General features: G+C 44.2%; 1 protein-coding gene across 6 annotated transcripts in view; it reads left to right on the top strand.

Annotated features, from left to right (window-relative positions):
* The window catches only part of LOC125448831 (retinal guanylyl cyclase 2-like), a 60,706-nt gene that overhangs the window by 17,209 nt on the left and 16,731 nt on the right, over positions 1-26,766 (top strand). For all 6 annotated transcript variants that reach the window (XR_009443434.1, XR_009443436.1, XR_009443435.1 and 3 more), the window contains 8 exons: positions 7,633-7,987; positions 9,202-9,286; positions 10,367-10,463; positions 11,215-11,355; positions 14,631-14,711; positions 18,189-18,365; positions 22,154-22,310; positions 24,657-24,806. Coding sequence is in view for 3 of the 6 variants with exons in the window: in XM_059642543.1 (XP_059498526.1) it covers positions 7,633-7,987; positions 9,202-9,286; positions 10,367-10,463; positions 11,215-11,355; positions 14,631-14,711; positions 18,189-18,365; positions 22,154-22,310; positions 24,657-24,806 (1,243 nt within the window). In the remaining 3 variants the exon portion in view is untranslated. The remainder of the gene's footprint in view (positions 1-7,632; positions 7,988-9,201; positions 9,287-10,366; positions 10,464-11,214; positions 11,356-14,630; positions 14,712-18,188; positions 18,366-22,153; positions 22,311-24,656; positions 24,807-26,766) is intronic.

The following is a 26,766-nucleotide window of genomic DNA, read 5'->3' on the forward strand; positions in this document are numbered from 1 at the left end:
TCCAACGATGTGCAGGCTAGGTGGATTAACCATGGGAAATGCAGGGTTATAGGGACAGGGTAGGGATCTGGGTCTGGATGGGATGAGCTTTGGAGGATCAGTGTGTACTCAATGGGCCAAAGGGCCTCTATTTGCACTATAGGGATTCTGTGATTATCTGTGTGCATTTTGATTCCACATTTCCATACTCCACCAATAACCAATCAGTAAAGTGATGGAAGGTGCCATTGACACTGTGATCTAGCAGCTCTTGCTCACTTGCAGCTGTGTGCACCATCTACAAAACTCAAGCTTTCTCAATGTAAGGGAATGTTACCGGAAGTAAGTCACAGTTTGAAACTCAACAAAGATATTCAGAAGGTTTGCACAGAGAATTGTCCAAGAATTATGAAGCTGCCATACACAGTTAGAATATGCAGTAACAAACATGCAGTTCAACATGTTGTCATTATTCTTAGCGTCTTTCATCTGAGATGTCAAACCAAAGCCTCATCTGTTGGCATAAAAGATCCACTTTGTCAAAGCAGAGCAGGAAGAGTTTTCCCGATGCCTCAACCAATGTTCATTCTTTCTATTGCTGGTACACTGTTGCAGCAATGTATACTATCTATAAGATGCCTTGCAGCAGCTCATCTCCTTTGAGAACATGTTCCAACCCTTAACCTCTACCACCTTGAAAGAAAAAGGCAGTAGATACTTAGGAACAAGTTCTGCTTCAAGCCATTGACCATCCTGACTTGAAAACAATCAGCTGTTCCTTCAGTGTTGCTGGGTCAAAATCTTGGAATTCCCTCCCTAACGGCACTGTGTGGGTGTCCCTACACCTCATGGGATCTCAGTGGTTCAAGTAGACAACTCACCACCACTTTCTCCAGGGCAACTATAGGTGGGTTATAAGTGCTAGCCCAACGAGCAAGTCTCATGTCCCATAAGTGAATATAAAAAGAAGATGGCAGCCATGATATGGAGGTGCTGGCGTTGGACAAGGGTGGACAAGGTCAGAAGTCACACAACACTAGGTTATATTCCAACAGATTTATTTGAAATCACAAGCTTTAGGAGTGCTGCTACTTCGTGAAGTGATGACTTCAGGTGATTTCAAGTAAATCTGTTGGACTATAACCTGGTATTGTGTGACTTCTGACATTAAAAAAGGGACAGTTCCCGTTAGGCTGCTTTGTAAATAGCCATTGGACTGATTATTTTTGTGAGACTTTACTTACACTCTTCCCCCACAACTTGTAATTAAGATTTTCTGATCTTGCTTCACTCCTGACTGAACCGAAGTGCTTGTCTTATCAGTTGAGAAAACACTTTGCTGCTAATAGCACAGCACATATAACATACTAAGAGTCCAGAAGCACTTAGGAGCATTTTTAAGTTCATTTGCAGGATATGTTTGTCGCTAGTTGGGCCAGCATTTATTCTCATGCCTAGTTCCCCTTGAGGTGCCTTCTTGAACTGCTGAAGTCCATTTGTTGTATATAGATCTACAGTATTGTTACGGATTAAAATTTGACGCTTAGCTTCATATTGGGACAGGTGAGGGAAAAACTTGGCCAAAGAGGTTAGGTTTGAAGAGGGTCGGGGTGATGGATAGGGAGAGATGGGTGGGGGGAGGGAGGGAGAGGTTTCAGAATGGAATTTCAAAGCTTAGTCACACAGGCAGCTGAAAGCAATAATGGAGCGATGGGAATCAGGGATGCTCAAAGACCCAGACGCAAAGAGAATGCACAAGGTGGAAGGAGGTTACAGAAATAGAGAGGAGGGAGGATATGAAGAGATTTGAATTCAAGGATGAGAATTTTGAAAGTAACGTGTATCTTGACTGAGAGCTCGTGTGGCTCAGGCAGCACAGTGCGTGATGGTTGGATGGGACTTTATTCAAGTAGGTACACAGAGGACTAGAGATTTGGTTGATCTCAAGTTTACAGAGCTCTCCCTGTCTCTTACTTGGCTAATTAAACCAATAAGAAAATAAACTGCACAAAACAGGAAGGTGCTGTCTGCTATATGATAGCTTGCACTTGTCAATTGCAATATGCCAGGTAGATTCAGTGTCTCACAGTTAGAGAAGGGGAAAATCAGTCCTATTACCAGAAGGCTGTGTGAATCCTAAAGAATGGATGATTCGCATTAATATAGCGCCTTTCATATCTCAGGATGTTCGAAAACACGCTGTGCAAAGTGAAATAAGTGCTGCCAGCATTGTGATGTAGGAAATGCGGCAGCCAATTCATGCATAGCTGGCTTCTGCAAACAACTGACTGATGACCAGGTAGGCTGTTTTCAGTGACATTGATTTGTCTGGCCAGGTCACTGTTTTGGGTGGAACTTCCAAATAATGCAGTTTTGTCGTCGTTGTCTCTTGGCTTCCTTTTCATTCTATCTCTGCCTCATGTTAAAAGATGTTGTGACTTACAGCCTGGTACATTTGATGGCTAACTTTGTCACTATTCTGAATGATTATCAGAAAACTCCTCTGCGTCATTAATGCCAAAGCTTGCTGCACTTTGAGGAGAGGTTCAAAGAGTTTTCTTTCTTCATGGGGATGCCAGGGAATCAAGGAAAATGATTCTGTAAAGAGAAATGCTTTGCATCCATCTATACACAGTGTCTAATCCATTATAGCTGAGTTTGTGGGCATTTAGTCTGGATTCTTGCAGTATTGACTTCAAGGACACTATTGTATATTTGACAATCCTCCCATCAAATTTGTTGAATGTGGAGGGGTCACTGTTGATTTTCATCTGAAAGATGACCCTCTGACAGTGCAGCATTTCCTTGGTGCTGTACCAGGAGTGCCAGGATAAATTCTTGTGCCTGGTTTTATAAAAACTGTCCCACCAGTTGATGTCTCCCCATTTCTGAAGAAGCGTACCGACCCGAAACATCAACTTTCCTGCTTCTCTGATGCTGCCTGGCCTGTAGTGTTCCTCTAACCCTACGCTGTGTTACCTCTGACTCCAGCATCTGCAGTTTTTGCTACCCCTCCAATTGATGTGACTTCCATCTGGGCAACCACAGCCTTGTCTGGCTTCAGTATCTTCGGGCAGTGCTCAGTAAGTTGAATTAATTCTAAAAGCCTCTGCACTGAATTAAACCAAAGCATTTATACAAAATAATCAGATTACTTTGAAAATAGTCATTGCTCAATCTTCTTTAGCTTATGCAGCCTTAATTAGACAGAGTGGGAGGCAAATAACCTGCCTATGTTCACTTCAGAGGCACCATCCTGTTGGTTTCTTTTACAGTTTACCTTTAAAACAGCAATTTGTTCTGATCTACAAAGGTGGTAGAAGCAGATTCACTTAGAACTTTCAAAAGGGGTGTTGAAGAAACTCTGGAAGGGGAAAAATTTGCACGAGTATAGGAGATTGAGAGGTGACCTGAAAGGAGTTTATAAAATCATGAGGGGTATAGACAGAGTTAATGATAGCTGTCTGTTCCCTAGGATGGAGGTTCCAATTCTAGGAGACATATTTTTAAGATGAAGGGAGAAGGATTTAAAAAGAAACGACATGAGAGGCAATTTTTTTTACACAGGGTGGTTCGAAAGTGGAATGAACCTCTTGGGGAAATAGTGGATGTGAGTTCAGTTACAATGTTGAAAAGACATTTGGATAAGTACATGAACTGGAAAGGTTTGCAGGGATATGGGCTAGGAACAGGGAGGCACGACTTGTTCAATTTGGAATTAGGTTCAGCATAGGCTGGTTGGACTAAAGGGTCTGTTTCTATGCTGTTTGACTATATGACTGTGAGGAAAAAGTGACTGGGATGAATTGGATAAATCATTCCAAAGATAGGTATGGACAGAATGGGCTGAATAGCCTCTTTCTGCACCATGGGGTTTAAAGATTTTACTAGTTTACTGTTCATGATGTGGTACATGTAACGAAATATAATAGACTGGACGGAAAAGGAACTTAGAATTTTGGTAGTGCCTTTCATAGTCCTGGGATAACCCAAATGCTTTATAACCAATTAAGTACTTTCAAAGTTAATAAAATGTGAGGCTGGATGAACACAGCAGGCCAAGCAACATCTCAGGAGCACAAAAGCTGACGTTTCGGGCCTAGACCCTTCATTAGAGAGGGGGATGGGGAGAGGGAACTGGAATAAATAGGGAGAGAGGGGGAGGCGGACCGAAGATGAAGACTAAAGAAGATAGGTGGGGAGGTAGGGAGGGGATAGGTCAGTCCAGGGAAGACGGACAGGTCAAGGAGGTGGGATGAGGTTAGTGGGTAGATGGGGGTGCGGCTTGGGGTGGGAGGAAGGGATGGGTGAGAGGAAGAACAGGTTAGGGAGGCAGAGACAGGTTGGACTGGTTTTGGGACGCAGTGGGTCGGGGGGAAGAGCTGGGCTGGTTGTGTGGTGCAGTGGGGTGAGGGGACGAACTGGGCTGGTTTAGGGATGCAGTAGGGGAAGGGGAGATTTTGAAACTGGTGAAGTCCACATTTATACCATTAGACTGCAGGGTTCCCAGGCGGAATATGAGTTGCTGTTCCTGCAACCTTCGGGTGGCATCATTGTGGCAGTGCAGGAGGCCCATGATGGACAAACCCGCAGACAAGGGTGGCGCAGTGGTAGTATGGCGCACTGACTTCTACATCGCCGAGGCCAGACGCCAACTCTCCGACATCACCTCCTACCGCCCCCTCGATCATGACCCCACACCCGAGCACCAAACCATCATCTCCAACACCATTCACGACCTCTTCACCTCAGGGGACCTCCCACCCACAGCCTCCAACCTCATTGTTCCCCAACCCTGCATGGCCCATTTCTGTCTCCTTCCCAAAATCCACAAACCTGCCTGCCCTGGTCGACCCATCGTCTCAGCCTTGCTCCTGCCCCACCGAATTCATGTCCACCTATCTGGACTCCATTTTCTCCCCTTTGGTCCAGGAACTCCCCACCTACGTCCGTGACACCACCCACGCCCTCCACCTCCTCCAGGACTTCCAATTCCCTGGCCCCCAACACCACATATTCACCATGGACGTCCAGTCGCTATACACCTGCATTCCGCATGCAGATGGCCTCAAGGCCCTCCGCTTCTTCCTGTCCCGCAGGCCCGACCAGTCCCCCTCCACCGACACTCTCATCCGCCTAGCTGAACTCGTCCTCACACTCAACAACTTCTCTTTTGACTCCTCCCACTTCCTACAGACTAAGGGGGTGGCCATGGGCACCCGCATGGGCCCCAGCTATGCCTGCCTCTTTCTAGGTTATGTGGAACAGTCCCTCTTCCGCACCTACACAGGCCCCAAACCCCACCTCTTCCTCCGGTACATTGATGACTGTATCGGCGCCGCCTCTTGCTCCCCAGAGGAGCTCGAACAGTTCATCCACTTCACCAACACCTTCCACCCCAACCTTCAGTTCACCTGGGCCATCTCCAGCACATCCCTCACCTTCCTGGACCTCTCAGTCTCCATCTCAGGCAACCAGCTTGTAACTGATGTCCATTTCAAGCCCACCGACTCCCACAGCTACCTAGAATACACCTCCTCCCACCCACCCTCCTGCAAAAATTCCATCCCCTATTCCCAATTCCTCTGCCTCCGCCGCATCTGCTCCCACGATAAGACATTCCACTCCCGCACATCCCAGATGTCCAAGTTCTTCAAGGACCGCAACTTTCCCCCCACAGTGATCAAGAACGCCCTTGACCGCGTCTCCCGTATTTCCCGCAACACATCCCTCACACCCCGCCCCCGCCACAACCGCCCTAAGAGGATCCCCCTCGTTCTCACACACCACCCTACCAACCTCCGGATACAACGCATCATCCTCCGACACTTCCGCCATTTACAATCCGACCCCACCACCCCCGGTATATTTCCATCCCCACCCCTGTCTGCTTTCCGGAGAGACCACTCTCTCCGTGACTCCCTTGTTCGCTCCACACTGCCCTCCAACCCCACCACACCCGGCACCTTCCCCTGCAATCGCAGGAAATGCTACACTTGCCCCCACACCTCCTCCCTCACCCCTATCCCAGGCCCCAAGATGACATTCCACATTAAGCAGAGGTTCACCTGCACATCTGCCAATGTGGTATACTGCATCCACTGTACCAGGTGCGGCATCCTCTACATTGGGGAAACCAAGCGGAGGCTTGGAGACCGCTTTGCAGAACACCTCCGCTCAGTTCGCAACAAACAACTGCACCTCCCAGTCGCAAACCATTTCAACTCCCCCTCCCATTCTCTAGATGACATGTCCATCATGGGCCTCCTGCAGTGCCACAATGATGCCACCCGAAGGTTGCAGGAACAGCAACTCATATTCCGCCTGGGAACCCTGCAGCCATATGGTATCAATGTTAACCTCACCAGTTTCAAAATCTCCCCTTCCCCTACTGCATCCCTAAACCAGCCCAGTTCGTCCCCTCACCCCACTGCACCACACAACCAGCCCAGCTCTTCCCCCCCACCCACTGCATCCCAAAACCAGTCCAACCTGTCTCTGCCTCCCTAAACTGTTCTTCCTCTCACCCATGCCTTCCTCCCACCCCAAGCCGCACCCCCATTTACCTACTAACCTCATCCCACCTCCTTGACCTGTCCGTCTTCCCTGGACTGACCTATCCCCGCCCTACCTCCCCACCTATACTCTCTCCACCTATCTTCTTTAGTCTCCATCTTCGGTCCGCCTCCCCCTCCCTCCCTATTTATTCCAGTTCCCTCTCCCCATCCCCCTTTCTGATGAAGGGTCTAGGCCCGAAACGTCAGCTTTTGTGCTCCTGAGATGCTGCTTGGCCTGCTGTGTTCATCCAGCCTCACATTTTATTATCTTGGAATTCTCCAGCATCTGCAGTTCCCATTATCTCAAGTACTTTCAAAGTACTTGTTGCATGAGGGAAGCGTGCCAGTTGCGGACAGCAACCTCCTACTGAATGTATAGTGATAATAACTCAAGCATTTATTTTTAATGATTTAACTTGAGTAAATATTTCAGTTATTTCCACATCGGTTGTTTGAGTCACTGGCTATTCCAGCTTTTAATTCCCATCTCTAGTTATCCTTGAGAAGGGTGGTGCAGTCCATGTGCTGTGCATTGACCCATAATGCCTTTGGGGAGGACGTACCAGGATTTTGATGTAGCAGCACTGAAGGAATGGCAATATCTTTCCAAGTCAGGATGATGACTGGCTTGGAGCAGAACTCGTTCCCTGCTGCCCTTGTCCTTCAAGGTGGCAGAGGTCAGGAGTTTGAATAATGCTGTCAAAGGAGATGAAATGCTGCAGTGTCTTACAGAAAATTACAGGGTCAAGGGTCAAGGACAACAGATGGCAGTTTGGCATTGTCTGAGAGAGTGGAAGCAGATTCAGCCATGGCTTTGGAATAGAATTGGATAATTAATTTCCCTGAAGAGAGAGGATTTCCAGAATGATTGAGAAGAGGGTGAGGGGATCTGAAGTAGCTCTGTTGCCTTTACAGAAAGAGACAGCACAGACATGATGAGCTGATTGAGCTCTTGTGCATGATAATTCTATGTGTAAGCCTGGCAGCCCTTTCAGAAAGCCAGTACAGACAGATGGGATGCATGGCCTCAACCTGTGCTGTCCTATACATTTCCCTTTATTCAGAATGCGCTGTTAGCCTGTGCTTCTTCCAACAGGTCTCCCCATTATTTGGCACCATCTACAATGCAATATACTTCTTGGCCAAAGCAACGGACAGTGCCTACCAGGGAAGTAGGTGGGTGACTGGGACAAGCATCGCCCAGCACACCAGTGGGATGGAATTTGAAGGATTTAACCAGGCCTTGCAGACAGACAAAGATGGAACTGTCATTGCTGACTATGTGGTTTTGGACACTGATGGAACGGATAGTCAACTGAAGGCAACCCACTCAGTCAACATGGCTACAGGAGCCTTGAATTACCTTGGCACTAACATCCATTTCCCACATGGGTCAATCCCTGGAACAGATGCTGACTGCTGGTTTGACTCCAAGGAAGTCTGTACAGCAGGTAAGATTGGTTGCAATTTAAAAATTAACAAGTAAAAATTTAAAAACCGCCATTGGTATCATATCCCTTTAAGACCCTCATCTCTTCTCCAGCCTACAACACCTTCTGTTCCTCTTAGCACCTTCCATTTTTTAATTACTCTGCCACTGATGGCCGTGTCAAGGTTGTAAACCTCCTGGAATTCCCTCCCTAAACTTATCACCACCTTTAAGAATTTCATTCGACCTTTAAAGAGATTCTTACTTAATTCTTCAACCTCTCCTCATAAGAAAATCCATCCACACCCAGGATCAACTCAGTGAACCTTTAAGGTTTTAGAGTAGATTTGTAGCTCGGGTTGTGGATGTTGTGGTTGGTTGGCTCATTAAGCTGGTTCTTGTTCAGCAGATGTTGTAATTGTGCCCACATCCACTACTTCCTCGGGAAGTTCATTTCTCCTGCATAAAAAATTTTCCTCTCATGTCTTTTTTAAAAATCTCTCTCCTCTCACTTTAAAAATATGCTCCCCGGTTGTGAAATCTTCCATCCTGGGGAAAAGACAACTACCAATACCTTATCTATACCCCTCATTATTTTATAAACTTCTATTGGATTGCCTCTCAACCTCCTACGCCCCAGTGAAAGAAAGTACCAGCCCATTCAGCCGTAACTCAAACTTTCCATACCTGGCAACATCCTGCTAAATCTTTTGAGCCCTCTCCAGCTTGATAATATCCCTCCTGTAACTGGGTGACCAGAACTGGATGCAGTATTCCAGAAGAGCCTCATCAATGTATTATATAACCTCAATTCCATTGCTCAGTCCTTTGAGTATTAAAGGCAAGTGTGCCAAATGCCTTTTTAACCACCCTGTCTTCCATCCGCTTTAGGGACATAAATCTGTTGCCCTTACCAGTCTGGCCCACACATGATTCCAGACCCACAGCCAATGTAGTTGACTCTTAACTGCAACAGGGTTAGGAAATGGAGTCCAAAGTGCCCAAGTGACCCACTCAGTTCAAGGGCCAATTAGGGATGGGCAACACATACTGGCTTCACCAGTGATACCCACATGCCATGAAGGAGGGAGGACTAGCATGTTGTGATAGTCCCCAAGAGTGTTTACAACACGTGACTCAGGACTGGACATGGATGTATTGGTAAATGATTGAAACTGGGTGGGAAGATGTCTTTGATGCCAATGGAATAATGAATTGTCTCTCTCTCTTGCCTAGGATTAGACCCAATGTTTGTGCTGCTGTTGTTTACCATGGTCTCTGGTGTGATTCTGATCTGTGGAGCCACAATCTATTCCTTCAGGTTTGGTCATTTTGTGCTTTATCCCATTTGCATTATCCCACTTATTTCCCAACAGAAATGTAAAAACTGCCAGACAGAAGGAGGTCATTTGGCCTATTGTATCTGCATTGGGTCTCCATGCTTAATATTACAGATTAGCTTTTTCTTTAGTTCTTTTGCCTATTATTTAATTAGTTATTAATTTATTTTCCTTAAAAATATATAACAATGTTGAATAAATTATGTTACCCATGAGGACATGGGTTGCATTGTCCTAACTCCCTCTTCAGGGCATTTTCCCTCCAACAGTGACGAACAGTGGCCATAAAGTTGGGGTAAGGTCACTGTCCCTTCATCTTTCTCTATCTGTCCTCTGAGCCATCAAGTCAGACATAGAATTCCTCACACCAAAGACCCGAGCATAAAACCTAGGCTAGTACTCCCAATTCAGTATTAAGGACAGTATGCTATTGTCAGAGGGTCAGTGCTGAAAAAGTGCTACAATGTTGGAGGGCCAATGCTGGGGGAACGGCGCACTGAGGGAATGCCATGCTGTGGGAAGTTTATTACTGAGGCAGTGCTGCACTAGTTTTGTCTTTCAAGTGAGATGTTAAACTATGGTCCCTGCCCTCTCCAGTAGATGCCACGATCTAAGTGCAGGGGGAGTTTTCCCTTTCCCTTTGTTGCCTGATATCCCTCATGTAGCATCACAAGGTTTGTTTTACTTGATCACCATTTCAGTATTGTTTGTGGGATCCTGCTGTGTTCCTTTTGAATGCCATGTTGGCCTAAAATACAACTGTGTGTATGTCTCAAATGAAAAGAAATGCACCATTGCCTGTAAACAAAAAGCTTTGGGCATCCATGAAATACAAAAGCTGTTTCTTTTTGCCACGTTGGAAGAGAGTGTAAGGCAACAGGCCACTGTGTTTTAGAACAGCATTTTGACAGACAGTACGTCAGCTCCACCCACCCAGTGTGACATGCTTAGCACATTGAGGATGGCAGAGCTGGGTTTGGGTTAACCTGGGCATAGCAATAAAGTAAAAGAAAGTCACCAGGCAGGAGAACGATGTAATCTGTTTTGTTGACATTTCATAGGAAACGCTTCCTGAAACCACACCGGTCAACAGGACCCAACAAAATCATTCTAAAGCTGGATGATTTGGCATTCATTAATGCACAGCTCAGCCATAAGGTATGGAGGTCTTGTAGCCTTTGTCTATGGCAAGCTCCACTAAGACACTAAAAGCAAAAAAGTGCAGATGCTGAAGATTTGAAATACAAATGGAAATTGATGGAGAAACTCAGCATTAACTCTGCTTTCTCTCTTGACAGATGCTAACAGACCTGCTGAGTTTCTCCAACACCATCTTCTGTTTTTATTTCAACCAAAGCACTGCTGCCTTGTGAAATGTCTAGAAGGGCGGGACAGTTGGCTTAGTGGGTGGCTTGTTTGTGATGCTAGCAGCATGGCTTCGATTCCCATACCAGCTGAGGTTACCATGAAGGACTCTCCTTAACCTCTCTGCTTGCCTGAGGTGTTGTGACTATAATAGCTCCACAGAGGCCGGTATCCTGTCACCAAGTCACCCTTAATTTACATGTGCATAACACTTGACACTGGTTTGGCTTCCTCAGAGCCAGTTCTTATTGAACAGAACCTCTAACATTCCTGTTTATATCTGTCAGTAATGGCTCCCTGACTGGACCAGGTTAACAGCCCCAATCAGAGAGCTCATTCTGTGAGGTCCCCCAGCTGACCTCATTACAATTTCTACAGTGACCCTTGGGTTAAACCACTACCAGTCGTCTCTCTTTAAAGAGAGTGGAACCGTATGGTCTGGTTGGACTGTGAGGACTTGTAGCAATAAAGTGCAAGCCCAATGGGTGATGAGCTGTTAAACTCTGAGAAATTCTTACATCTTTCTGCTGATGTCCGCTTTCAGAGACTGAACAATGAGAATGAAACGTCTGTTTTAGGGAGAAGTGTCTCAGACGTGAAAAGCCCAAAGACACCCAAGCGTTCGATATCTGGGAAAAGTCTCACGGCAGCCACTCCAGATACCAGCAACGTTGCCATTTATGAGGTAACATCCTCATTCTCTCTCAGATCTGCAGCAGGTGGCGCCTATTAAGTTAGTACAATAATTTGCAATTGTGTCTCTGCAGTTCAATGAAGGTGATATTAGGGATATTTTACTGGATTGATCTAGAGGTCTGGACTAATGATCAGGAGACTGGAGTTAAAATCCAGGAACAAGAACAGGCCCTTCGGCCCATGATGTTGTGCCAAACGTGAAGCCAAATTACACTAATCCCTTCTGCCTCCCCTTGGTCTATTATCCCTCCAACACTTGCATATACAGGTACTTATCTAAAAGTCTCTTAAAAGCTCCTATCGCATCTGCCTCATCACTACCCCAGCAATGTGTTCCAGACTCCTACCACTTTGTGTTTAAAAAAAATTTCCCTCTCACATCTTCTTTGAATCATCCACCTCTCACCTTAAATGTGTGCCCCCCCCGACTTTCAGACATCTCAATTCTGGGGGGAAAAAAACTAGATTTCAATTTATTCACCTTGCTGGCTGAGTCCAGTGTTTATTGTCTATCCCTAATTGCCCCATGAGAAGGTGGTGGCGAGCTGCCTTCTTGAACCGCTGCAGTCCCGTATGGTGTAGGAACACCAACACAGTGCCAAAAGGTCTGGAGTTCCAAGATTTTGACCTAGTGAGACTGAAAGAAAGATTGCTATAAAACTGTGACCAGGAAGGAGTTCAGCTGTTCTTCCTGATCTAACCTATGTGTGATTTGAAGATGTGCAGACTCTTAACTGTCCTTGAAATACTCTAATAAGTCACTCAGTTGTAACAAAGCACGCCAGATGGTGCAAGCACCTGTGTAATATGGACTGAAAGAAGGTTGCTCACAATCACAGTTCTGGGATGGGTTAGTTAGTGGGCAATGCTCCCATATCATAAATGGACAAATAAAAAATGAAATGTTTTTCTCCCTGCGTTATAGCAGAGCCTACCTGTCAAGAAATGGACTTCATTGATTATTAAGTGCTTTTGTGAGGTGTGAACACAGAATAGTACAGCACAGTACAGGCCCTTCGGCCCATGATGTTGTGCCAAAATTTTACCCTAACCCTAAGGTCTATCTAACCTCCACCCCTACCTTATACTATCATCCATATGCCAACCTAATAGCTGCTTAAATGCCCCTAATGAGGCCAACTCCATTACCCTCTCTGGCAATGCATTCCACGCCCCTACCACGATTGGAGTCTCCCTGATATCTACCTCCACTCACTTTGAAACTATGACCCCTTGTAATATCTACCTCCACCCTAATAAAAATCTCTGGCTGTCTACTCCTATCTATACCTCTGATCATTTTGTACACCTCTATCAAGTTACTTCTCATCCTTCGTCATTCTAAAGAGAAAAGCCCTAGCTCTTTCAATCTTTCCTTGTAAGACCTTCCCTCCATTCTAGGCAACACCCTGGTAAATCTCCTCTGCGCCTTTTCCAAATCTTCCACATCTTTCCTGTAATGGGGCGACCAGAACTGGAAACAATACTCCAGAGATAATGGGAACTGCAGATGCTGGAGAATCCAAGATAACAAAGTGTGGGGCTGGATGAACACAGCAGGCCAAGCAGCATCTTAGGAGCACAAAAGCTGACGTTTCGGGCCTAGACCCTTTTTCTGACGAAGGGTGTATGCCCGAAACGTCAGCTTTTGTGCTCCTAAGATGCTGCTAGGCCTGCTGTGTTCATCCAGCTCCACACTTTGTTAACAATACTCCAGATGTGGCCAAACCAGGCTTTTGCATAGCTGGAGCATAATTTCACAGCTCTTGAACTCAATCCGTCTATTAATGAAAGCTAACACACCATACGCCTTCTTAACAACACTATTCCCCTGGGTCGCAGCATTCCGGGAACTGTGGATGTGGACCCCAGGATCCCTCTGCTCCTCCACATGAAGATGTCATGAAAGGTACTATAAAAATGCAAATTCTTTAATTCCTGCACCAGTCTTCATAGTCTGGCTGAGTTATGAAGAGCTTAACTAAGAAAAGGTCTGTTAACTTAAAAGAAGGTGCAAGGAGGCTTCACTGGTTCCTGAGTTGAATGGGTTGCTGTAGAGGGAAGGATTGAGGTGAATGGAGCCAGGAAAATGAGGAAATATTTCACTGAAGCTTTGCACATTCAAACTTTATTTAGATACTGAGAATATATTTCTCCACTGGCTGGAACATTGGGAATTAAGGGGCTAATGTATTAGAATAAAGGGTCAGCCATTCAGGACTGAGCAGAGGAGAAATTACTTCACACAGATGCTTGGAATTCACTATCTTTTGAGCGCTAATTATGCTCAGTTATTGAGTGTTCTTCAGACAGTAAAAAAATTGAGGAGCATGGAATAGGTAAATGGATTTGAGATGGTAGATCATCCATGATCTTATTAAATGGTAGATCAAATTTGAAGGGTTTTCTTATGTTCTTACATTTCATAAATGGCTGGAACCAAAGTAGCTTTTTAACTTTAACTTTTAGTCATTGTGTAATGTCATCTCTGATCTTTTGTAATAAATACTGTACTATGTCACAATACTTTGGAATGATAAACAACTCTGTTTCAGCTGTGGGAACAGAGCTACTAGTGTTTACATATTTTGGGAAAGGCTACAACTCGTGCAACTTCTGCTTCTGAGAACAAGTGATCCTGTTCTTTGGTTTCGAGAGAATGCAAATATACATTAGAACAAAGAATACTGCAGCACGGGAACAGGCCGCACAGCCCTCCAAGCCTGTGCTGACACATTTTGCCTTTCCATACTAAAACTGTCTTCATTTATAGGGTCTGTATCCTTCTATTCCCTTCCTAGTCATGTATTTGTCCAGGTGCTTCTTGGATGCTGCAATTGTATCTGCTTCTCCTACCACCTCTGGCAGCATGTTCCAGTCACTTACCACCCTTTGTGTGAAACACCTGTCTCGCACATCTCTTCTAAACTTCACCCCTGCACCTTGAAACTGTGTCCCCTAGTAATTGACCCTTTCACTCTGGGAGAAAGCCCCATACTTTCCACTCTGTCCATGCCATTCACAATCTTATAAACTTGTATCAGGTCACACCTCAACTTCCTGCACTCTGGTCAAAACAAACCCAATCTATTCAACCTTTCTTCATATCTAATATGTGCAAGGCTGTGGTGAGTGGGACTAACTTATGAATGAATTAATTCATAAATTGAAAAAGAGCTTTCAAAGAGTTGGTACATGCTCAATGGGACTGTACTATTTTTTGATTCTAATTTTTTGATATATTTTGCAATCTTAATGGGACAGGGAGACTGCGTTTGGCTGAAGAGGATCGGAAATGGAACATTTACTGAGGTCAAACCTTTGACCAAAACTGTGTTCTCTAAGGTGAGTTATTCTTCTTTAATTCCTATGTTTCAGAACCAGGAGTGGAAAAGTCCCCATTTCTGACTTGTCCAAAGTGGATTAATTTAGTTCTGCTAAGTTGGCCAACTGTGTTCCTTGTCTGAACGCAACAACAGTGATGTGTTGGTACTTCTGTCTTCAATTCCTTAGCCTCCTCTTCCATCTCCAATTCCTCAGCGATTTTTGTCCCTCCATCTACAGTCTCCCATTGTATCTTCCCTTCTTCCTTCAATCCTTCAGTGTCTCTCCCTCCATCTCCAATCCCTCAGTTTCTCTCTTTTCATCTTCAGTATTTCAATGGCACTCCCTCCACCTTCAATCACTTTGTCTGCTTGTCCCTGCACCTCCAGCCTTTCTTTGCGTCTGTCCCACCAACTCCATTTTGATATTTTAAGTTGCTGCTGCCTTCTGCAGAGGGGAGGCATAGAGAACTTCTTCCCAATCATGAAAAGGTCATGAATAAGAGGATGCAGATTTGAAGTTTTTAGCAGAAGATTCAGTTGTGACATGAGGCAATACCTTTTCACTTAGTGAGTTGTTTGGGTCTGGAATGCACTGCTTGTGAATGTGGAGTAGCCAGGATCAATGGAGGTATTGAATGCAGAATCAGACTGTTACCTGAGAAGGAAGAATGTGTCAGGGTACTGGGAGAAGGTGAATGATGGCACAAAGTGAAGTGCTTGTTCAGAAAGCTGGTGCAGAGACGATGGGCTACACGGCCTCATTTTGCACTGTAACAAGTCAGTGATTCATTTTCCCATCGATCACCATTTCATTGATTCCATTATCTTTAACTCTGCAGTGTGTGGGTCCCTGTACCTTCACTCAATAATAGACTCATGCCTGGAAGCAGATTATTAAGCATGGATGAAGGATTGAACCCAGAACTTTTGTACCCTGTCCAGGGCAGGATGATGTTGCATTGACTTTTTATTTACCGTATGGAGTTGGCAGAAAATACCAAACATGAGCTATAAAAGGCGAAAGAGAATTTGATTAGAGTTTCAGGAAATGCAATATCCAAGTCTATGGGCAACACCAAATAGGTGTGGAAATGGGAGATTAAAGCAGGGAAAACTGTGACAGAATAAATGCAGAAATGAAGTGATTTGTAGGTTTTACTTAGAGTTAATTTGAAACAGGTGTATTTTCCTGAAAACTTGTGCTTCTTCAGCTCAAGACATTTCACCTGATGAAGAACTATCACTCCAAAAGCTTGTAATTTCAAATAACCCTATTGGTCTATAATCTGGTGTCAAATGACTTATGACTTTGTCCACTCCAGTCCAACACTGGCACCTCCACATACTGGATTTGTAAGTTTTGGGTCACCGTCAAAACAGGAGAAAAAGCTCCCTCATGATGTAACTGTCTTCCAGATAGCCTGTTTGGTTTTTAATAAACCTTAGCTAAGCTAGAAACTTCCCTTTAAGGTCTTTGATTTCTCTCTTCAGAAAAATACCCTTCCCCACCTCAGAAAGTATACAGATATTAGGATGTGTTTCTGTCGTGATAGAAAGATGTAAGTGTTAATTTGACAATTTTATTAACAAATTAACAAACAATATCAAATCGTGTTTGATGTAATTTACAGCTATTCAAAAATACAAGAACATGCAGGAATATCTGAAAATATAATTTAAACACTTAAAGTCTCAAAAGTATAAAATATCTTCTCCAGTGGGAGTATTATCTGAGGGTTTTCAATACTTCTGAATATTCAGAGCAAGGGTCTTTTTTTTAAAGAAATTTTTGGACTGCTCCCTGTTTTGTAAATGTTTCTCCCAATTTCATATATTGATGTTTCATTTAATCTTAATTATTTCAGTGAAGATTCCAATTTGAAATTGTACCTAGTTGATTTTTGTGATATTTTATGCTCCTTTCATTAATCCCTTATGCTTTCAGCCTTTAAAGAACCCATTGTTCAATATTTATCGGTAAAGATGTTTCATTTGTCTACATTTTTGACTGTTAGCTTATCCTGGTTTCTAATGGTATTCGTATGTAAAGATCTTTGCCATTCTCATCAATTGGATAGTTCCAGTATTTCTCCAGCAATTAATCTTTTACTCTCATGACTGGACATGATGCTGCTATGCGTTCTTTCATGCCATCTTTTCAGTGTTTAAACTATTGTATAGACCTTTGCTGAGCTGTAACTAAATTACAAAATGTAAAGTTATCATACTTTTACCAGACCATAGGGCTGCTCTCTCATTAGTGAGTGAGAGAGATAGCTAGTGGTGGTCTAACCTGAGGGTCAACACATCTTAGGCAAGAGCAGAAGTTGAGAAGGAGAGCCCTTTTGAGGTGACCTCAGCCAGTGTGGTAATTAAACCCATGCTGTTGTCATCACTCTGCATCTCAAACTTGCCATCCAACTAACCGAGTGAGCTCAATTAATAGCATATGTGTGAAAGCTGGGGAAACTGGAAAACTCTGAATTTCCACCCCCTGTTGTTACTGTCTCTTGTCACAGCCATGCAAATGTAAGTGTGCAATAGAATAAGAAGAAAAGACACCTTTTGTATACACAAAACAAAACGAATTGTCATAGAGATGTACAGCATGGAAACAAACCTTTCGGTCCACCTTGTCCACGCTGACCAGGTATCTGAAATTAATCTAGTCCCATTTGCTAGCATTTGGCTCATATCCCTCTAAACCCTTCCTATTTATGTAACCATCCAGATGCCTTTTAAATGTTGTAATTGTACTAGCCTCCACCACTTCCTCTGGCAGCTCATTCCATATATGCACCACTCTCTGTGTGAAAAACCTGCCCCTTAGGTCGCTTTTAAATCAGTCCCCTTTCACCTTAAACCTATGCCCTCTAAGTTTTCGATAACTCCACTACCCTGGGGAAAAGACCTTGGCTATTCACCTATCTATGTCCCTCTGATTTTATAAACTTCTATAAGGTCACATCTCATTCTCTGATTCTGTAGGGAAAATAGCCCCGGCCTATCCAGCCTCTCCCTGTAGCTCAAATCCTCCAACCCTGGCAACATCCTTGTAAATCTTTTCTGAACCCTTTCAAGTTTCACAGCATCCTTCCTATAGCAGGCAGACCAGAATTGAACACAGTATTCCAATAGTGGCCTAACCAATGTCGTGTACAGCTGCAACACGACCTCCCAATTTCTAGACTCAAGGCGCAGCAGTCTAATTGAGAATTTAATGATCTGAACTCGACATTGCTCTTGAATATGACAAACTTTACATTATCATTCTGCATTTTTAGCTGAAATGTTCAAAACTGTTGGATCCTTTATATTACTTTAGTGTACTTTGTAATATTTTATCATTCATGGTGACTTGTTTCATTTGCTGCTTCATCACAGTTCGGCACTTGCTATAATAATAATTTCTCAATAATGCTAAGCAATTGTCTACCAAGGTCTGAATGGCCTATTTCAATCACGTAAATCCTTTGTAATAAAGCGATCTTTCTAGATCCGGGAAATGAGACACGAAAATGTGAATCCATTCCTGGGGCTTTTCCAAGACTGTGGTATCCTCGCAATCGTCACGGAGTATTGCTCCAGGGGTAGTCTGGAGGACCTCATTGCAAATAAAGACATGAAGCTTGACTGGATGTTCAAATCTTCCCTTCTTCTCGACCTGATTCTGGTAAATAGACTTTAGAAAGCTTGCGAAGTGTCTCTTTTGAATGAAACATGGGATGTATAGAGTTAGTGATGTGTTCAAATTCATGAGTGCTCTAGACAGTAAAAGGAAAGAGAAAAATTGTCTCAGGTCGAAGGGTTAGGGACTGGGGGATGCCAATTTAAGATGGATGGCAGAAGAATCAAAGGCAATTGGGGGATTAAGAGGAATTAAGATCCAAGGGTCACTGTTTAAGGTATGGTATAGACGGTTTAGGATTTAGATGAGGAGAAATTCCTTTCTTCAGGAGGTGGGGAGCCTGTGAAATTTTCTGTCATAGGAAGTGGTTGAGGCCAAAATATTGAATGTTTTCATAGATCGTAGCACAAGAGAGACCAAAGGGTATAGGGAGAAAACAAGAACAGGGTACAAGAGTTCACTAATTAGCCATGATCATAATGAAATGTGGAGCAGATTCAAAGGGCTGAATGACCTATTTCTGCTCCTATTTTCTATGCTTCTGTGGTTTTGTACAGCCACAGTTTAGGAATGAGCTGCTTACATAGATGCAGATTCAATTGAGGTTTTCAAAATGGAATTGGAAAATTTCTCGAAGGCGTAAGTTTTGCGTGGCTTAAGGGGTAAAGGATGTAAGTGAGGAATAAAATTCTAAGGAGCCTTACAGTTATAAAGAGAGAAAGTTAAATTGAAAACATTGATTATATTTAGCCAAATGTAATTTTTTTCTCTTCTTAGTTGATATGAATTAAACCAAAGCTGATGTAAAGCACAGCTGTTCTATATAAATGTATTTTTTCCTGTAGTAACTTGCCTACCTCTGTTGATAAGACCAAATTGTCCCAGAAAAGGATTTAATAAGATAGGAGAATGTAAACTTACCTTATTCTACCTTGAAATTTGCAAATTCTTGTAATCTTGTTCTGTGACTTGGAGACAAGCATTTTCTTTTCTTATTATTCACATGTGGAATATGGGCATCGCTGGCTGGCAAGAATTGGTTGCTGACCCCTACTTGCCCTTGAGAAGGTGGTGGTGAGCTGCCTTCTTGAACTGTAGTAATCCATATGCTGTAGTATAAACCCATAATAATGCTGTTAGGGAGGGAATTCCAGGATTTTGAGCCAGCGATAGTGACTGAAAGGTGATATATTTCCAACTTGAGATGGTAAATGGCTTGGAGGTGAACTTAAAGGGTTGGTGATCCCATGTATCTGCTGCTGTTGTCCTTCCAGAAGTGGTCATGGGTTTGGAAGGTGCTGTCTAAGATTCTTTGGTGAATTTCTGCAGTGCATTTTTTAGCTACAACTGAGCATCGCAATTCCACTTGGGCTGCTTTGTCCTGGATGGTGTCCAGCTTTTTGAATATTTTTGGGGCTGCACCCACCCAGATGATTGGGAAGTATTCAATCACGCTTCTGACTCGTACCTTGTTTGACAGGCTTTGGGGAATGAGAAGGTGTGTTACTCACTGCAGGATTCCTCGTCCCTGACCTGCTCTGTAGCCACTGTAGTGAGTCCAGTTGAGTTTCTGGTCAATGGTAACTCCCAGGATGTGGATAGTGGGGAATTCAGTGATGGTAACATTATTGCATGTCAAGGTACATGGTTAGATTGTCTCTTGTTGGAGATGGTCATTGTCTGGTGTTTGTGAATCGTGATCGTTACATGGCACTTGTTAGCTCAAGCCTGGATATTGTCCAGATTTTGTTGCATTTGAACATGGCCTGTCTTAGTGTCTGAGGAGTAATAAATGCTGCTGAACATTGTTCCATCATTTGCGAACATCCCTGCTTCTGACCTTATGGAGGGATGATCATTGCTGTAGCAGCTGGAGATGGCTGGGCCTTGGACTGCTCCTTGACAAACTCCTGCAGAGATGTTGGGGAGCTGAGAAGACCAACCCTCCAACAACCACAACCATCTTCCTATGTGCCAGGTATGACTCCAATCAGTGGAAAGTTTTCCCATGATTCTCTTTAATTTCAGTTTTGCTCGGGCTCCTTGATGCCACAGTTGGTTGAATGCAGCCTTGATGTCAAAGGCTGTCACTGTCATATCACCTCTGAAATTCAGCTCTTTTATCCATGTTTGAATCAAGGCTGTGGTGAGGTCAGGAGCTGAATGGCCCTGACAGAACCCAAGCTGGGAGTCATCAACCAGATTATTGCTGAGCAGATGCTGTTTGATAGCACTCTGAATGACACCTTCCATCATAGTACTAGGGACCCATATATTCAATTCCACTCCCGGGAACTGCAAACTGCGAGCACACGTTCTCCCTCCAGGAGCTCTGGTTTCCTCCCACAGTCCAAAGATTTGCAGGTTATGGTGAACTGACATGCAAAATTGCTCTGTGGTGTCCACGGATGTGCAGGCTAGGTGGGTTAGCCATGGGAAATGCAGGATTTCAAGGTTAGGGTACAGAAGTGGGTCTGGGTGGGATGCTCTTTGGAGGGTCAGTGTGGGCTTGATGGGCTGAATGGTCTGTTTCCACATTGTAGGGTTTTAATGAAAGTATTTCTATGAAACTTGGATCATCTAATTGTTGCTTTCTGGACTCCCACTTTTAAGCTGTTGTTTATTGCATGCCTTGTCCTTTTTGGTAGAATAGAAGATCCTAACAGCCCGCAGTATTCATACATTTTCTTCAGTTGATAATAATGCCCAGTAATGGATTTGTCACTGACCCATCCTGCTGACATCTGCTTTGTCAGTTCCTGACTTGCTCTTCCATCTCTTAGCTTAATGTTCAATTCAGTCATGTTATATGGCCACTGTTAGCTAAGTGTTCCCTTATCTGTTGAGTTCAGTCTCATTGTTCAACACATCAAGAATGGATAGCCTGACAGAGATGGATGAGTTTGGGTGGAAGGAGGCACGTGGGGAGTAACCATTAGCAAAACCCTAGCCACTCAGCCCATCAAGTCCCCTCTGCTGTTCATTGAGATTGTGGCTGATCTGATAGACCTCAACTCCACTTTCCTGCCTTTTCCCTCTAACTCTTGATTCCCTTATTAGATTAGATTAGATTCCCTACAGTGTAGAAACAGGCCCTTTGGCCCAAAAGTCCACACTGCCCCTTGCAGCATCCCATCCAGACCCATCCCCCTCTAACCCACACACCCCAGAACACGACAGGCAATTCTTAGCATGTCCAATCCACCTAACCTGCACATCTTTGGACTGTGGGAGGAAACTGGAGTACCTGGAGGAAATCACGCAGACACAGGGAAAATGTGCAAACTCCACACAGACAGTCGCCCGAGGCTGGAATCGAATCCAGGTCCCTGGTACTGTGAGGCTACAGTGCTAACCACTGAGTCACCGTGCCGCCCTATTTAGAAATCTCTCTTAAGTCTCACAACTTTCTCTGGTAAAGAATGCCACTCAGAAGAAACTTTTCTTGGGCGACTTCTTATTCTGCAATTTTATCCTCTGGTCCTAGACTCTCCCATGGGGCAAACATCCTCTCTGCATCTATCCTGTTAAGCCCCCTAAGAATTTTGTATGTTTCAATAAGGCTACCTCTAATTCCCAATAAGATCATGGCTGATGTGATTACGACCTCAACCTTGTTTTTCTGTCTGCCTCCACAACATTAGACTCATTTCTCAGTCAAGAGTCTTGCTAACTCAGCCTTGGCTAGAGTCTGTGACCCAGCCTCTATGACTTTCTAGTTGAGTGTTTAAGGAATGCATGTTGATCACCTCTTTCACATTTTGCTGGGACATGAGATTTGAAACAACAGTTGGAATTCTTTGGGTTTCATGCTCATCATCTTCATTTCACAGGGTATGAAATTTCTTCACCATCGTGACCTGGTTCATGGGCGTTTGAAATCCAGGAATTGTCTGGTAGATGGAAGATTTGTGTTAAAGGTGACAGACTATGGTTATAATGAGTTATTGGCAGTTCAAAGGATTCCGTGGATGGAACCGAAGCCAGAAGGTAATGATACTCTGGAATGGCTAACTTAGTGTTGGCCAAGAACCAAACTTGGTAATTTCCTAGTCTTCATGTTTTCAGGCAATTTTTGCCAGGTTCACTAGGGTGGGTTTTAAGGAAATAACAACCTAAGGTTTAGGAGTGTGAGTAGGCGACTAGTCACTCCATCCTGCTCCACTATTCAATAAAATTATGGATAATCTGTTTGTGTCTGTTACTTCATTTTCTTGCCCCCCGCCCACCCTTCAACCTTTGACTGCATTGTTTGTCAAAGTTTGTCTAAATTATTTTTAGCCATATTAAGTGACCCAGCCTCTATGTGTACTTAGGGGAAGAGAATTCCAAGCACTAATGATTCACGAGATAAGAAATTTCTCCTCATCTCTGTCTTTAATATAAGATAACATGGAGGTGCCAGTGTAGGATGGAGGGTGGACAAAGTCAGAAGTCACACGACACCGGGTTATAGTCCAACAGGTTTATCTGAAATCACAAGCTTTTGGAGCATAGCCTCTTTGTCAGGTGAGAGATAATGGGAACTGCAGATGCTGGAGAATCTGAGATAACAAAGTGTGGAGCTGGATGAACACAGCAGGCCAAGCAGCATCTTAGAAGCACAAAAGGTGACGTTTCGGGCCTAAGCTCTTAGGCCCGAAACGTCAGCTTTTGTACTCCTAAGATGCTGCTTGGCCTGCTGTGTTCATCCAGCTCCACACTTTATCTTTGTCAGGTGACCTTGCAGTGGTGTACTGCAGGTAGCTACCATCCAGCAGAGATATTAATTCAAGGCCTGCCAGTTTATCTTTACAGTTTTTGATGTTTTGTCACTGTTGTGATGTAGGAAACAATGCAGCAAATTTACACGCAGTAGGGTCCCAGGTTTTATTCGAGCCTCGGGTGACTGGAGTTTGCATATTCTCCCTGTGTCTGCATGGGTTTCTTCTGGTGTTCCGGTTTCCTCCCACAGTCCAAAAAAGTTCAGGTTAAGTGAATTGGCCGTGCTAAATTGTCTCAGTGTCCAGAGATGTGCAGGCTATGTGAGTTAGTCACAGGAAATGAAGGGTTACAGGGAGATGGTAGCGGCTGAGTCTGGGTGGGATGCTTTTTGGAGGGTCAGTGTGGAGTTGTTGGGCTGAATGGCCTGTTTCCACATTGTACAGATTCTAGATTCTAGTGCTGTAGGATCTTATACATCCACCTGAAAGGACAGACTTGTCTTTGTAAACCTCTGACAGTGAAGCACTCCCTCTGTATTGCACTAGGAATGTCAGTCTGAATTATGTTCCTAAATCTCTGGAATGGGACAGCACCGCAACTGACAGCGAGTATCCCAAGTGTGTATGTCACTGATAATTTCATCTGTGCTTTTTCAAGATTGGCGGCTTTTCAGTTCATGTTTTAGATAAATGCCTCTGCATTTTGGAAAGGTAGGTCAGGGCAGGAACTTACACACTTAATTGGTGAGGTCCTGGGGAGTTTTGTTGAACAAAGAGACCTTGGAGCGCAGGTTCATAGTTCCTTGAAAGTGGAGTTACATGTAGACAGGATAGTGAGGAGAGATTTGATATGCTTGCCTTTATTGGTCATACCTTGAACATAGGAGTTGAGAGGTCGTGTTGCAGCTGGATAGTCCATTGGTGAGGCTATTTTTGGAATACTGCATGCAGTTCTGGTCTCCCTGCTGTAGGAAGGATGTTGTGAAACTTGAAAGGATTCAGAAAAGATTTACAGGGATGTTATCAGGCTTGGAGGTTTGAGCTTTTGGGAGAGGCTGCAAAAGCTGCAGCTATTTTCCCTGGAGCATCGGATGCTGAGGGGTGACCTTATAGAGATTTATAAAATCATGACGGGCACAGATAGGATGAATAGACAAGGCCTTTTCCCTGGCATGGGATTGTTAAAATATAGGTTTAAGGTGAGAGGGGAAAGATTTTATAAAGGACCTTAGGGGCAACTTTTTCATGCAGAGAGTGGTGTGTGTATGGAATGAGCTGCCAGAGGAAGTGGAGGAAGCTGGTACAATTACAGCATTTAAAAGGCATCTGGATGGGTATTGGAATGAAAAGGCTGGCAAATGGAGCTAGATTACTTAAGGATATCTGGTTGGCATGGACGAGTTGGACTGAAGGGTGTGTTTACATCCTGTACAGCTCTATACCTCTATGACATGTTTGGCACATTGTTGTTGTACTTCCCCTGCCAGTGTAGGTACACATAGTGGTGGCACATTCAAACTTAACACACCTGTATACAAATTAGCAGAGTGAGAATTCTGCATTTTCACATCAATTTTGTGGGAAGGCATTTCCCATTCTATTTCCAATTCTCACTTTTTTTTCTTGTCACCAGACCGACTTTGGACGGCACCAGAACTTCTCCGAGACGCGAGCCTGGAGCAGAAGGGAACTTTCTACGGAGATGTCTACAGCTTCTCCATCATTATTCAGGAATTGATAGTGCGAGGACCTCCATTCTCCATGCTGGACTTGAGCCCTAATGGTACACCCATTGTCGCGATATTGGCTGCTTGGATTTGTGCCCTTAATCTGGGGAAAGCTGGGAAAAATAGGGAAAGCGAGCGTGAAGGGGGGGTCATAGATTAATGAGCTGGAAGGTGGTGCCTATGTGGGACAATAGGGGAGAAGAGGAAGAGAGTGGAAGGGAGAGGTAGAGAGGATGAGAGAAGACAGGGGTTGGGTAGAGAGAAGGGATTGATTGGGGCAGGCAAGGGGAAGGGTAGTGGGGGATAGTTGAGGGAAAGAATGTCTTTGAAAGGTAGCTGGAGGGACACTCGAGGGAGATAAACTTTCAGGAGCCATAAGGATAAAGTAAGGTGTGGGGAGAAGAATGAGACTGATCTGATTGCTGTACAGAGTCAGTATGGGCTCAATGGGCCAAAAGGCCGCCTCTGATCTGGTAATAACTCTCTGACAGCAACATCATTTTCACATCTCAAATAATCTGCAGGATCCCATCAAACTGTCTAGCCATCCCTTCATTGATTGTGATTGTTTGTCTCCAATATCTGTCCACCCATGGGCTGCTCGTTCCCCAACTGAAAGTTTTTCCAAAGTCAGTTCTGCACTTGTTTCTTTCCAAATTGTGGTTGCACCCCTTTGATTTGAACACAGCATGAACCCACAAATAGCAAAGTGACAACAGTGGAAGTGTTTGTTTTTTGTTTTTATCGTTGTTGGTTGAGTGATTAAAAATTGGCCCCAGGACTCTTGGGAGAATGCCCTGCTCTTTTCCAAATTACTGGCTAAGAGATGTTTTTTGCTGAAAGACTCCTCCCTTCCCTCCCACCCCCAGTTTAGCATCTGATCCCAAAAGGTGGCACCTCCAGCAGCTCAGCAATCTTTCCAGCACAGCACTGGGAGCATGGGCCTGAATTTTGTCTTGAGGTTTGTGGAATGGGTATCAGATCTCACGAGACACAGAGAGAAAGTGCCATCAACTGAGCATGGTTTATACATTGGAAAATTAGGTCTCTGCCCTTGCATTAAAGGTTTGCAGTCCACCCTGCTTACTCATGAGCCTTCCTGCAAGGAAAGCTGTTTCTATTCACGCTACAGCTTGGCCATCCTAAAAATCTCTTGATCAAGTAATTTCCTTCACTCTGTGTTTGTGACTGTCTTTAGACTAAAGGCTTTAGTTCCCCAGTTTCTTGATACATCAGTTGTTTACTATCCACATGTAGCAATACTCAAATGGTTCCTGATTGTTAGATTGGTGATCCATAGGATTTACCCACAAATTTTAAAAATATAGCTAGAAAAACAACCAATCTAAGACAACTAGTTGGGCTGGCAACGTGGGTTTGCTGGAATTGATGTACATTCACGTGGCAGGGATCATTCTCTGCAAACAAAAAGAACGTGTTCTTAGGTAACACAGTGTGGAGCTGGAGGAACACAGCAGGCTGGGGGCAAGAGTAGGAAAGCTGATATTTCAGGTCGGGATCATTCTTCAGAAATGGGCGAGGAGAAAGGGAGCGCTGATATAAATAGAGACACGAGGGGTGGGACTGGGGAAGGCAGGTGCGATGGTGATAGGTGAGTGCAGGTAGGCAGAGGTGGGGATTAGTCAGTGCGGTGGGAGGAGTGGATACGTGGGAGAGAAACTGGACAGGTCAAGGAGGTGAACAGTTTGAGGGTTGAAGAGATTACCAGAGGGGTGCAGTGGGAGAGAGATTCACTGAGGTTTTTCCTGAGGGAGGAGGATAACTTCTTCAAGGTGGGCATCCCATCTTGCACTGTTTTTGAATTACCTGGGTGGTTGAAAAGTGTCAAGTTCCCTATTTCTTCCATCAAGACAATGCCTCAACCAACCAGGGCCGTTCTGCCAACAAATTATCCCCCTTTTCTCCTGTGGTATAACTTGTGATTGTTTGAATTTTGAACATTCTTGTGTTTGCCCTGATGAGTCAAAGTTGAAAAACTTCAGCACCGCATCTCTT

This window comes from Stegostoma tigrinum, chromosome 45 (assembly GCF_030684315.1).
Source record: "Stegostoma tigrinum isolate sSteTig4 chromosome 45, sSteTig4.hap1, whole genome shotgun sequence".
Taxonomy (NCBI): domain Eukaryota; kingdom Metazoa; phylum Chordata; class Chondrichthyes; order Orectolobiformes; family Stegostomatidae; genus Stegostoma; species Stegostoma tigrinum.